The sequence below is a fragment of the Rosa rugosa genome, chromosome 1, assembly GCF_958449725.1.
Source record: "Rosa rugosa chromosome 1, drRosRugo1.1, whole genome shotgun sequence".
NCBI classification, from domain to species: domain Eukaryota; kingdom Viridiplantae; phylum Streptophyta; class Magnoliopsida; order Rosales; family Rosaceae; genus Rosa; species Rosa rugosa.
In genome coordinates this window covers 1,253,921-1,265,867 of record NC_084820.1, presented here as the reverse complement: position 1 = coordinate 1,265,867, position 11,947 = coordinate 1,253,921, and the positions used below count along the sequence as shown (strand labels likewise).

General features: G+C 39.7%; 3 protein-coding genes across 4 annotated transcripts; 2 read left to right on the top strand and 1 right to left on the bottom strand.

Annotated features, from left to right (window-relative positions):
• Positions 1–86: 86 nt before the first annotated feature.
• On the top strand, positions 87–4,996 carry LOC133709119 (DNA replication licensing factor MCM5). The gene is made up of 18 exons (XM_062134755.1): positions 87–455; positions 550–693; positions 897–1,076; positions 1,185–1,283; positions 1,382–1,518; positions 1,619–1,724; positions 2,148–2,282; positions 2,356–2,433; positions 2,659–2,763; positions 2,910–3,001; positions 3,085–3,217; positions 3,309–3,404; positions 3,621–3,721; positions 3,807–3,897; positions 4,029–4,138; positions 4,255–4,384; positions 4,529–4,630; positions 4,782–4,996. The coding sequence occupies exons 1-18, from the start codon at positions 159–161 to the stop codon at positions 4,863–4,865; spliced, it is 2,220 nt and encodes a 739-aa protein (XP_061990739.1). The 5' UTR covers positions 87–158; the 3' UTR covers positions 4,866–4,996.
• A 508-nt stretch (positions 4,997–5,504) lies between these two features.
• LOC133726922 (uncharacterized) lies at positions 5,505–8,642 on the top strand. 2 transcript variants are annotated; one of them, XM_062154563.1, is made up of 6 exons: positions 5,505–5,918; positions 6,383–6,422; positions 6,541–6,687; positions 6,803–6,914; positions 7,649–7,775; positions 7,959–8,642. In XM_062154563.1, exons 1-6 carry the CDS (start codon positions 5,548–5,550, stop codon positions 8,413–8,415), a joined length of 1,254 nt encoding a protein of 417 aa, XP_062010547.1. In that variant the 5' UTR covers positions 5,505–5,547; the 3' UTR covers positions 8,416–8,642. The 2 variants fall into 2 exon arrangements, with proteins under 2 accessions (XP_062010547.1, XP_062010546.1); XM_062154562.1 differs by having other exon boundaries at positions 6,383–6,434.
• Positions 8,643–8,803: 161 nt separating this feature from the next.
• Positions 8,804–11,517, bottom strand: LOC133726921 (uncharacterized). Its single transcript, XM_062154561.1, has 5 exons — positions 11,298–11,517; positions 10,592–11,180; positions 9,894–10,300; positions 9,379–9,474; positions 8,804–9,082 (listed from the first exon to the last, which is right to left on the bottom strand). The coding sequence occupies exons 1-5, from the start codon at positions 11,426–11,428 to the stop codon at positions 8,869–8,871; spliced, it is 1,437 nt and encodes a 478-aa protein (XP_062010545.1). The 5' UTR covers positions 11,429–11,517; the 3' UTR covers positions 8,804–8,868.
• Between the last annotated feature and the right edge of the window lie 430 nt (positions 11,518–11,947).

Here is an 11,947-nt window from a genome sequence, read left to right as displayed (position 1 = left end):
CGAGGCCCAAAACCACGTGCTACCGCGCTTAACCCTACCCTCTCATTTCCCGCCAAATCCTTCCCGCCAAAAAGAGGCTTCATCCTCCATTAGAACCACCGAGAGGAGAGAGAGAGAGCATCTCACAGAGAGAGAAAGCGAGGGTTTAGAGAGAGAAAATGTCAGGGTGGGACGAAGGAGCGGTGTACTACAGCGACCAAGCCCAGTCGCTGGGCGGCGACACCGACGACCCAGGAAGCAACGTCGCCGCCGCCGCCAGCCGCCACTCGGTCCTCCAGAAATTCAAGGAGTTCATCCGAAACTTCGAGACCCAGTCAAGCACGAATGTCTTCCCTTACAGAGAGAGCCTCCTCCACAACCCTAAGCACCTCGTCGTCGACATGGAGGACCTCGGCGACTTCGACTCCGATCTCCCCGCCAAGCTCCGCTCCGCCCCCGCCGATTATTTGCCTCTGGTAAAGAAATCTGAGCCGATCTCGTGCAATTAGGTCTTTCGGTTTCGTTAATTTGTTTGTTCTTAATTTTTGTGTTGTTTTGGGGGTTTTGTAGTTTGAGAACGCCGCCGGACAGGTTTTGGCGAATTTGAAGACGAAGGTGGCCGGAAGCGAAGGCCAATTGGAGGAACCGGTGCCGGAGGATGTTCAGATTTTGTTGACCTCCAGAGAAGATACAACTTCCATGCGCAAGCTTGGGGTTAGTTTTTTTCTCTTATTCGTTCTGTTTTTGAATTATAGGTTTTGGATGATGAAAAAGTTTAGAAAAATTGGGGAAAATGAAAATTTAGATCTACTAAATCGTACTGAAATAGGAATTTAGAGCATAAAAACGTAATTGAAGCTTAGATTAGTGAGGTTAGATTGATGATTGTTTCTTTTTGTACTGTTGGTGATGGGTAGGCTCAAAGTATATCGAAACTCATCAAGATATCTGGGATCACGATAGCTGCATCAAGAGTCAAGGCAAAGGCGACTTATGTGATTGTGATGTGTAAGAACTGTAAAAATGTGCAAAGGGTTCCTTGTCGGCCAGGCCTTGGTGGGGCAATTGTACCTCGCACGTGTAACCATATTCCTCAGGTTTATATAAAACTTATATGTCTCTGTATTTTCTTTTCTTTATTACATTTTAGTGTGTTTGTATTGTTTTCTACTGTGAAATTTAATTGAAGTTATTGGAATTTTTAGCCTGGAGAAGAACCTTGTCCACTTGATCCATGGGTTGTGGTTCCTGATAAGAGCAAGTATGTTGATCAGCAGACCTTAAAATTGCAAGAGAATCCGGAGGTGATGGTCTTTAACTTTTGGAGTAAAGGAAATAAGTTAATGTGGTTTATTGAATCTCCATTTTATTAATAGCTTCCTATGTTTTATGGTTACTGTAGGATGTGCCTACTGGAGAGCTTCCAAGAAATATGCTTCTATCTGTGGACCGCCATCTTGTTCAGACAATTGTGCCTGGCACAAGATTAACAATCATGGGAATTTATAGTATCTATCAAGCTTCCAATTCTTCCACCAAGTGAGTTTGCCAAACACTGAGATAATACTTTAATGGCATTACGCTGGATAGTACTTTTGATTACTAAATTTTAGTGTTAACTTTATTTGGTTCCACACAGCCACAAAGGAGCAGTTGCTGTTAGACAGCCTTACATCAGAGTAGTAGGAATTGAAGAAGCAAATGATGCCAACTCAAGAGGTCCCGCTGCTTTCACAGCTGAAGAGGTACTGGTTGAAATCATTGCAAAAGCTGTTCCATGAAATCTTTATTAACTTCTCCACATTGCAAGTGTGTGCATCATGTGTAATTCTCATATAGTGAAGTGCTTAATGAAAATTGGATAGTAGATTTTAAGCCATACTGGAGAAGAAATGTTTGATCTCCAGGGGGCTTAACTACCAGATATCATGGCTTTAAATCTATTAAAGTTGTTATGATCATCAGCTCGAGTGTTCTTTGGTCTTCTATTTGGACTAGGCTATGTGGTTCAACTAAATTGCAGTAGCTTTATATGATTTCTCAACTTTTCTATGTGCTCCCATCTCTAAATATGCCAGAACAGACCCTTTTGTATTTTTGATCATTTACCTGATATGAAGGATGTGCTTACATTGCATGGTTTTGATTTTTCTATTTTCACTTTGCAGATAGAAGAATTTAAGAAATTTGCTGCAGAACCTGATGTATATAAAAGCATATGCTCAAAGATTGCCCCCTCTATCTTTGGTCACGAAGATGTAAAGAAGGCCGTGGCTTGTCTTCTTTTTGGGGGATCTAGAAAGGTATGTTATGAACTTTTTGCCTCTTAGTACTTTTGTAGGTTATGATGGTAACAACCAAATGGTGTGTGAACAGCATTTGCCTGATGGTGTGAAGCTAAGAGGTGATATCAATGTCTTACTTTTGGGGGATCCATCTACTGCTAAATCACAGGTTAGTTCTGTTATATTTGTTTTATTGGCGCACATGTTAAGAGGCTCCATGCTAGAGAACAATGTGGACTTTGTCTCTCCTCTACCTCTCAGTTTAGTGGAAAAACTTCTGCACTTAATTTGGACCCATTTGCCTAGGCTCATGAAACAATTATAAGGAATTTTAATGCTCTTCTTTTGTTCCCAGAAACAAGACATCCTGATTTGATTCAATTCATTTGTGTAGTTTCTCAAGTTTGTTGAGAAAACAGCTCCTGTAGCTGTTTATACTTCCGGGAAAGGCTCATCTGCAGCTGGTCTTACAGCTTCTGTGATCAGAGATAACAGCTCTGTAAGTTCTTCTTTTGGTTTTATATAAGTACAATTATTGTCTTTGGTTTCATAAAAAGGTTTACAAAATCTTACTAGGGAGGAAATTTTTTCCTTTTTGTTTTGTTATGAGAACTTGACTAATTTCAATCTATCTGTTGAATCCAGCGAGAGTTTTATCTTGAAGGAGGAGCCATGGTTTTGGCAGATGGAGGTGTTGTGTGTATTGATGAGTTTGACAAAATGAGACCGGAGGATAGGTAATGGAAACCATGTCATATCATTTTGATTCTCCTAAATTTGTTTTTATGGAGTTCTAAGAGCCTACTTTTATGTGATTTAGGGTTGCCATTCATGAAGCCATGGAGCAGCAAACCATTTCCATTGCCAAAGCAGGAATAACAACAGTTCTTAATTCTAGAACCTCTGTTCTTGCAGCTGCTAACCCTCCATCTGGACGTTATGATGATCTTAAGGTCTATTGTCTTCCTCATCTATCTTGCAGTTTTTTAAATGCAAAATTGTGACTTCCCATTGAGAGCTTATAACTCTCTTTTCTTCTTGCAGACTGCTCAGGATAACATAGATCTGCAGACAACAATTCTTTCTAGATTTGATTTGATCTTCATTGTTAAAGACATCAGGATGTATAGTCAGGACAAGGTAGTTTTTTAATTCGGCTAGGTTGGTCTTACTCAAGCAAGTATTATTTTTCCCAGCAAGGCAGTGCAATCTATTTCTTTCTTTTTTTGAGGCAAATGGTACTTCATCTTTTAGTGTCTCAGTTCTTTTTATAAACGAGAATTGAACATTAAGTCAAATAGGCATAAATGTATTATGTTTGGTTCTCAAATACCTGACTACGATTTTCAATGACAGATAATAGCAAGTCATGTAATAAAGGTTCATGCATCTGCTGGGGCAGCAGTGGGTGATAAGAGGGAGGTTTCTAAGGAGAAAGAAGAGAATTGGCTGAAGAGGTATATGGTACACATGCTTGTATATTCTTTGTAGCTCTACAAGTGAAATTTGATGAATGCTGATAATTGTCTGTAACATATGAAGGTACCTTCAATACTGTCGAACTGAGTGTCATCCCCGTTTGTCAGAGTCTGCATCCAAATCACTGCAGAACCATTATGTCAAAATCAGACAGGTATTCTTGCTGCTACTAAACATTTTGAGTAGATTAGCCTTGTTCACAGCAATGCTTATATGGTGCTGAAAGAAATATATCAAAAAGATGTTAAGAATCTAACCGACATTATCTTCATGCTTTTCTACCAGGACATGAGACAGCAGGCAAATGAAACTGGAGAGGCTGCTGCAATACCAATCACTGTAAGGCAGCTTGAAGCTATAGTGAGGTTGAGTGAGTCGCTTGCAAAAATGAAACTGTAAGTATTAATGATACTGATTGGTCCTTAGAACTTGGAGTTGTAATGCTTATGAACAGGAAAATGGGGACCATTTTTTTTTTCTTTAATGAAAAATCTGCTGCTTATGAATTCAGGTCCCATGTTGCTACAGAGGAGAACGTGACTGAAGCAGTAAGACTTTTTACTGTATCCACAATGGACGCAGCAAGATCTGGAATTTATCAACAAGTCAATATTAGTCCCGAGATGGCAAATGAAATTAAGGTACTTTGAACCTGTCTGACAGTCACCTTTCCTTCCTAGAGAAATAGCAAACTAACCATACAAGAACCACAATCATCAGTCTAGTTCTTTTAGTATTTCTCATTCTCTTTTTCCAATGTTAATAAACTTTTCTCCTTTAAACAGCAAGCTGAATCTCATATTAAGAGAAGAGTGGGCATTGGGAACCACATTTCGGAGAGAAAGTTGGTTGATGAGCTCACAAGAATGGGGATGAATGAATCCATTGTGAGTATCCGTTTGAAAACCAATGATACATGTCGGCTTGAATTTCCATTACAGTTTCATATTCTGCTATTAAATCGTATTTATCTACCTCAAATATCATACCTTTGTCTGATTGAATCCTGTCATTGATGTAATTTATGAACTATGGCAGGTAAGAAGAGCTCTTATAATTATGCACCAGAGAGATGAAGTCGAATACAAGGGAGAAAGACGCCTGATTTTACGTAAATCATAAACTCATTGTAATATTTTCTTAAACAATTTCTCAAACACTCTTTGCCTCGACATTTAGAGACATTTCTCAGTGCTTGTGTAATTTAACTAGAACCAACCATTGTGATGGAAAGCCTTTGAAGACTAGCTGTGCACCGAAGCTGTGAATTGTAAAACGTCAATAGTTGATAATGATCTAAAACAAAACTCGAATGCTATCCAAACCAGCAGTGAAACTATCCCTTTTTACTGCCTCCACGATCCCAAGTACTGTACAGTACTTTGGATCTTGAAGACACAGCAAAAGATTAACACCTTTTAGAAGAAAAAATTATCATGGTTCGTCTTTATTCTTTCGACTATTGAACGAGAAGTAGATGATTATAAAAGTCGAATAATCCCTCGGAGAATTAAGTTTGTCGTGCTCGGTATTCTGCTTCTGTCATTACTGTCATATTTGGTAAGAGGCCAAGTCTAGCTACTTTTTTCCTGTGCTCACTACGATATGGAATTGGGCCCAAAAACAATAACCCAGATGACAGTGGCTTCTAGCACATATGACAGCCCAGAACTGGATACAGATCCGGGCCCAATTTTGAACCGTCGAACAAACACCGTTAAGTCTAACCGCCCCTACTGAAAAACCGCGGGTATTATCCAAAGCACGCCAGAAAACCCGAACTTTGAGCCGGAGCTAAAATCCAATGCGGACACCAGTAGGCTCAGCTTTAACTCCATCTCCCTCCTCTTCTTCTCCTTTTCTCTTCTCTCATTCTCAGAGTCCTTCTCGTCTTCGGTACGCCGTCCTCGGCGCTGGCTTCGCCGGCCTCTCCGTCGCTTACCACTTGCTGAAGCAGTGTCCCAAGGATTCGAATCTCCGCATCGACGTCTTCGATGAAGTCGGAATTGGCGGCGGCGCTTCCGGCGTCTCCGGCGGCCTTCTTCACCCTTACTCTCCCAAAGCCAAGCTCCTATGGCGCGCCGCCGAGTGCTGGGACGAGGCTCTGAGACTCTTGACCGTCGCCGAAGCTGCACTGCCTCCAAATTCCGATGATGCTCCCATTGTTAGAAGAAGGTAGCATTCTTTCCTCAAATTCTAAGCCGCTAGATTTTTTTTTTTTTTAAACTTGTTTTTTTTTTAGTTTGAAAAAATAGTAAAAAAAATAAAAAATGGCGTTGAGATGTTTGAGTTTCGTTGATTCGATAAGTGTTTAAACATTATGATTAGAGAGTGTGATGATTTTGGTGAGAAAATAAGAACATGCGTTTTTGGCCGAAAATCGTGTGCAATAGTCCAACCGGTTTTGGTGAAAAATGAGCATTGTGGGAAGTCATGACAAAATGTAGTCGAAATGGCATGTTTTGATTACGTTTCGAATTTGAATAGGATTTTGTTGAAATTGTGGAAATTCTGAGATTGAAAAAATTGTTATTGACTGGCTCCTTTACTGATGACTGTGTTCAGGGTTAAGTGTGGTCTGTCCATCTAGCTCTGCATTAGTTTAGCTGATGTTCATGGTCTGTATTTCTTTGCTTCAGAGGCATCTTGAGACCAGCTTTGAGCATGAAGAACATGATGGTGCTGAAAGATGTAACGAAGCTTTTTTTTTTTTTTTTTTTAATTTTACGATTCATCAAGATGAAGAAATCAAACCGACCTCACATATTAATGTTAGTATTTTCTTTATATTGTAAAGAATGCCCAGAATGGCCTTGCCAGTTGTAGAATAGAAGCCATTGACGAGGATGGTGCCCAAAATCTTGTACCCGGCATCTGTTCACCTTTCAATACGTCTTTTTATATGCCTGAAGCTGTTAATGTCCATCCTCAACGCTATCTCGAGGTATGAATAATTACTGTTGATTAAGTTATTTATTCTTGTCATTTCCCTTTTCTCACCTTTTAAGTTAATATTCATGCTTTTTTCTGACTGTTTGTTCTCGTGGTGATATTTCCAGGCACTCTTCTTAGCATGTCAAACTTTGGTGAAAGAACTTTGTGCTTCTGGATTGGGGGTAAAAGAATTGCATTTGCACAAGGACTCCATTCACAAACTGCTAGACTTGGAAGGTACTCACAATACCATGTAGGCTTGTCTTGTGTACTTCCTCAGCACTCTTGTATTTGTATCTAATTGCAGTGTGCTCAATCTTGTCTTGTAGTTCACATTACAAGATAATCATTATGATTGCTACAGCTGTCTGTGTGTTTGGAATCGAGTCGATAGACCATAATTTCAATGAGTGACATTGTATTTCCATTTACATGCATTTTTCATCATTTCAGAAGCTTTATAGGTATTTGCCAGGATTATCCCTTCTTTCCTAGTGATCCTTTGCATTAAAGCCTTGAGGATATACCTAAACGTGCCTCTTAGCCTAAAAGCTCTCAAAGAGACATCATAGATAATTAGGTTTTTATTACTTGCTAAAATGATCTTTAGCTTGCCAAGCATGAAAATGAAACTTAGATCTAAATCCAAGATGAGGTGCATAGGATGTCCTTCAAATGGTGATTTCAGTCTTTCTTCATTATAAGTAACAACTATTGAATTTAGCCCATCTATATTGTTTCTGAACTTGGCAGGGCCATTACAGTGCATCATTTAAGAGTTAAGTTATTCATAGTGGTTCCCAATTTTGTTGGTGCTTCGATCATAAATGATTCTTGGCAATCTCTTTCTTTCTTTGTTTCTCTGTTCTTCTGAAAACGTCAGCTTGCAATGCAGTAGTTTTAAATGGTTCTACAGTTTTAGAGCTTCTATATTTCGTATCTTGTTAGTATTTGATTACATTTAACATCAGGGGAATACCAGGCAGTAATTGTATGTCTAGGAGCCAAAGCAGATCTGCTTCCTGAGCTCTCTGGGAGGCTTCCATTGAGGACATGCAGAGGTGTCGTTGCACATCTGCAGCTTCCTGATAATATGGGGTAAACGTGTTTTTCCATGCTCTATATTTATACACAAACAGGCTTTTATAAGAATATAACTTTGGACCGTTGAGTTTCACATCTCAATTGACATTACTTAGAATTTTTTGGTTTAGCATCTAAATGCTCAAATTTCCTGTGTCCTATATCTACGACTCATCTGTCAAAAAATTTGTGTTGAAGAGGGGAGTATCCAGGCTTTGGCCCCTCAATATTGTCAGATGCTTGGCTTGCTGTCCAAGGACCTCGTAGTTTGTATATGGGCTCGACATGGGAATGGAAATCAAGAAATTCATCATCAAATGTATCTGCAGATGAAGCTGCAGAAGCCCTTAAAGATCTTCTACCAAAGGCATGCGGCATCTATCCGGTTGTAAAAGATTGGACCTTTATTGGAGCGAGGGCTGGCCTTAGGGCAATGCCACCACTCACTCCTCATGGGTCACTTCCTCTTTTGGGTTGTGTCAATAACATTATAGGTCAAAATCAAACTTGCAAATACTGGTTATTTGGAGGGCTTGGTTCAAGGGGATTGTTGTACCATGGTTGGCTTGGAAAGTTGATGGCACAAGCTGTGCTTTCGTGTAACGAAGAATTAATTCCATATGAATTAACCTCTTGGAAAAGAACAAAACAATAATTGACACATTCTAGTGATGGAATTTTGACTCGGCATTTGAAGGTTAATTTGCCTATTACTTTTCTTGCTTTAGAAAGTGCTTTTGTGTTCTTGGCAGAAGCCAGATTCCTATTATCTGTTGATAACTGTATCTTGAAATGGTTGATATTCACTTGGGTCATCTGGTGCATTCTGTGTTATGGATGTATTTCTTCAAGCAGCACCTGTTTGACTTTGTTTCATGGATTTTTATGGGGTCTTATTTTTTCCTTTTGGTTGAGTTTTACTAAGGTATGACATGTGCTTTAGAACCTGCAAAAACTATTCATAGAAAAGCTTTTCAAAAATGAATCTATGGAATACTAACAAAACTCAACTCAAGCAAAAACCAACAGTAAAGAACAACTTAAAAAGGTACAAAGCTGATCATGCTTGCCCTAATTCATAAGAATCCGTTGAGAGATGCTGAGTTTCTTATCCCAATGTCCATACATTAACTAGGCCTCTACCTGTTGCTCCTGCTAGCATCCCAACATTATAAGGGTGAGCAGCCAATCTATACGGAACTGCAGACATATATGGGCTCTTTAAAGTGAAAACCGCTCTCCTTTGAAAGTGGGAGATAACATCGATTCCTCTCTTCTTATTTCCGATGAAGACATATGCATCATCCCAGCCCCATATTGCGCTGTCGCAGTATTAAAGAAGTCAGAAAGCAATCCCTTTTTCATGTTAGCAAAATTTAGTACCGTACATATTCAAAAACCACATATGCAAAGTGTTAATAGCAATCAGAAAGAGACTCCCTCTCATGCTCATAATACTTTCCAGAAGATGTACATAACCAAAGTCAAAGTAACTGAAACACTGCTCAGAGTATTACATAAAGCTCACAGACTGAAAAATGAAGACAGATTATATAAAACAGAAGATTTAGACGAAGAAAAATTACATCAGCATATGACAATCTGGTAGAAATCTTACTTGAACTTAGGAATCCATCCGCCTTTATTATCTTGGGATATCATTGATATGTCCTCAAAATTAACTCCACTTGATATACCAACTGTGCCATCAAGGCTGCATGAAGAGGTCAGAGAGTTAGTGACATCTATTAAGATTCTTGTCATAAATCACCATTTACAGATTATTTGAGTAACACTAGACCCCAAAACATTAATAATACAACAGTGTTGCAGCCTGGCAGAATAATTCAAATGGCACTCTCTATATCCACAATTTGTCGAATTCCATAGAGAAAAGCAACTATTTACAGGACCAAGCTACTGAGCCAGAAAAGTAGAATGATAGGCAGAGAACAGCATTTATAAGATAGGAAACAACAAAAGCTAACATACTCATACAAGTGCATGTTGATCAACATTGATCTCAAATATATAGCAAACTGTATTTGTTAAGCACATGATGAATTCATTCTAGCATGCAAGTTACAGTACGGACATAAGATATTCCTCTCAATAACAACAGAATATAGTCACCTTGTCGTCACTAGCGACCTTCCAGAAGGCGAGAAGTAGGCAGAATACACAGCCCTTTTGTGGCCAATTGTTTTCAAACTTTTGAATTTATCTGCATCAACACATCTCAAATCCCAAATGCAGGCAGTTCCATCTGTTGAACTAGTGGTGATGATGTTTGAGTTCTCTGAGTTAAAATCTATGGAATTGATTCTATCATCATGCGGACTCCACTGGGCTGAGATGTTTCCTGTTCTCTCGTCCCACATACTTACACCTCCACGACCCTCAGCGAAGTATAAACACTTTGCATTGTTTGACTGTTGACCGAGAGAATATATAGTCTTACCAGTTGAATATACTAGATCAAACACCTCTTTCTCAGCATCCATCAATCGGATAAATCCATCACAGCAACTAGTAAAGATCTGCATTTTAATTCAACAATCATATGTTAGCTATAACATCAACCCTGAGAGTGCAGGAAAATAGTGCCAAAGGAGTTGTTGCCTTGTCATAATCAAACTCAGTTTCCAAGTCATTAGTCAGTCAGAAATTCAGCATGACAAAGTTCAACCCCATTTTGGATGCATATGGAACAATTGGCAACATTCCAACCAAGACAATTTATGAAATCTACTATAAACCAAAAGCCTAATCAAGTTAAACATATTCAAACGACAAATAATTTGAAACCATACAAAGAAATGTTAAGTTACCTTTGACATGCAATCTTGGTGAATAGAAATCCCCGAAATGGGACCAGAATGTGGACGATACATACAGATCCCACCTTCCTCCCCTTCCTTAGAATCAACATTCCAAAATCCAACATTCCCAGCCATATCCCCAACCACAACCATTCTCAAACTAGTACTTGGAAAAAACCTCACATTCATGACATTCCCCGGCACAACCCGGGCTACATTCTCCTCATTCAGAGTCAAAGATTCCACCTTCAAATCACTCTCAGCTCCTCCTAATTTCTTACTCAAATCACAACTAACCCCACCAACTAAGGTAAATGCACCACTTGATCTCTCCTCCTTGCAACCCCCAAATTCACCTTTAACTTCCAAACCCAATTGGGGCTTCTTCTCAACACCCATAATGGCCTCAATCAGAGCTCTATCTGATACTCCGCTATACACATCTCTCATACTAAGAGGACCCAATTTGCGACACAATGCCTTAGGGTCATCACCACCTAGTCCTTTGGGCGGTAATCCTCTGGTGCGTAGAGAACGCCTGATAACAGTTGGGTCCCGTGTCTTGCGTTGCTTCTCCGAATACGGTTTGGTGTCAACCCTAGAAATCAGAAATTTGAGGTTTTTCTCTTTTCCAAATATTACCGAAAAATTAAAAATCGGGTTTTTGAGAGGAATGGTGAATTGCATAGAGTTGGAGGGTGTGAGGGATTATTACCTGGGGCGTTTGGTTGAGGCAGAAAGTTGGGTGGCCATGGATTGGAGCTTCAGGGAAGCCATCAATCCCTCGTTTCGACGAATGTTCTCGAGCCTCTTGCGCTCATAGTCTGTGATTTTCCGAATCGCCATGAGAGAGCGATTTGGAGCAGAGAGAGAGAGAGAGAGAGAGAGAGAGATTGGTAAAGTAGATTTTGAACAATTAGGGCACACAAGTTTGACGACTGTTGGCGGGAAATGAACTGGCGGGAAATGAACGAGACACAGTAGAGGGCTTTAATTTAGTTAGTTTTGCCACCACCCACTGACACGATTTAATTCGAAATCCGCACAAAATAAAATGGGTTGAATTCGCACGATTAAGAAGTAGAGGTGGCAAACGGGCCGGCCCGGCTCATTTTAAGCGGGCCTAGTCGTGCTTCGTGCTGTGTTTGGGCCGGCCCATTTATTATCGTGCCGGCCCATTTACTTAAACATTAAGCCTGGCCCGAGCCCATATCGTGCCGGGCCGTGCTCGTGCCGGGTCAATAACGAGCCGTGCTCGTGCCTATCCACTATAAAGCACGATTTAAAAATATTAATTTGAACAAATAAAAATTAATTTTATTTAACTATTTAGAATTTTTTTTTTTTTTTTTGATCGGGTTAGTT

Coding starts and splice junctions, on each gene's coding strand:
- LOC133726921 (XM_062154561.1), bottom strand. CDS start 11,428: ATGGCGATTCGGAAAATCACAGACTATGAGCGCAAGAGGCTCGAGAAC. Junction 10,301..10,591: donor ACCAAGATTGCATGTCAAAG/GTAACTTAACAT, acceptor ATTAAAATGCAG/ATCTTTACTAGTTGCTGTGA. Junction 9,083..9,378: donor GGATGGATTCCTAAGTTCAA/GTAAGATTTCTA, acceptor ATACTGCGACAG/CGCAATATGGGGCTGGGATG.
- LOC133726922 (XM_062154562.1), top strand. CDS start 5,548: ATGCGGACACCAGTAGGCTCAGCTTTAACTCCATCTCCCTCCTCTTCT. Junction 6,688..6,802: donor ATCCTCAACGCTATCTCGAG/GTATGAATAATT, acceptor TGATATTTCCAG/GCACTCTTCTTAGCATGTCA. Junction 6,915..7,648: donor CAAACTGCTAGACTTGGAAG/GTACTCACAATA, acceptor ATTTAACATCAG/GGGAATACCAGGCAGTAATT.
- LOC133709119 (XM_062134755.1), top strand. CDS start 159: ATGTCAGGGTGGGACGAAGGAGCGGTGTACTACAGCGACCAAGCCCAG. Junction 1,284..1,381: donor AATTGCAAGAGAATCCGGAG/GTGATGGTCTTT, acceptor TGGTTACTGTAG/GATGTGCCTACTGGAGAGCT. Junction 2,283..2,355: donor TTTTTGGGGGATCTAGAAAG/GTATGTTATGAA, acceptor GTGTGTGAACAG/CATTTGCCTGATGGTGTGAA.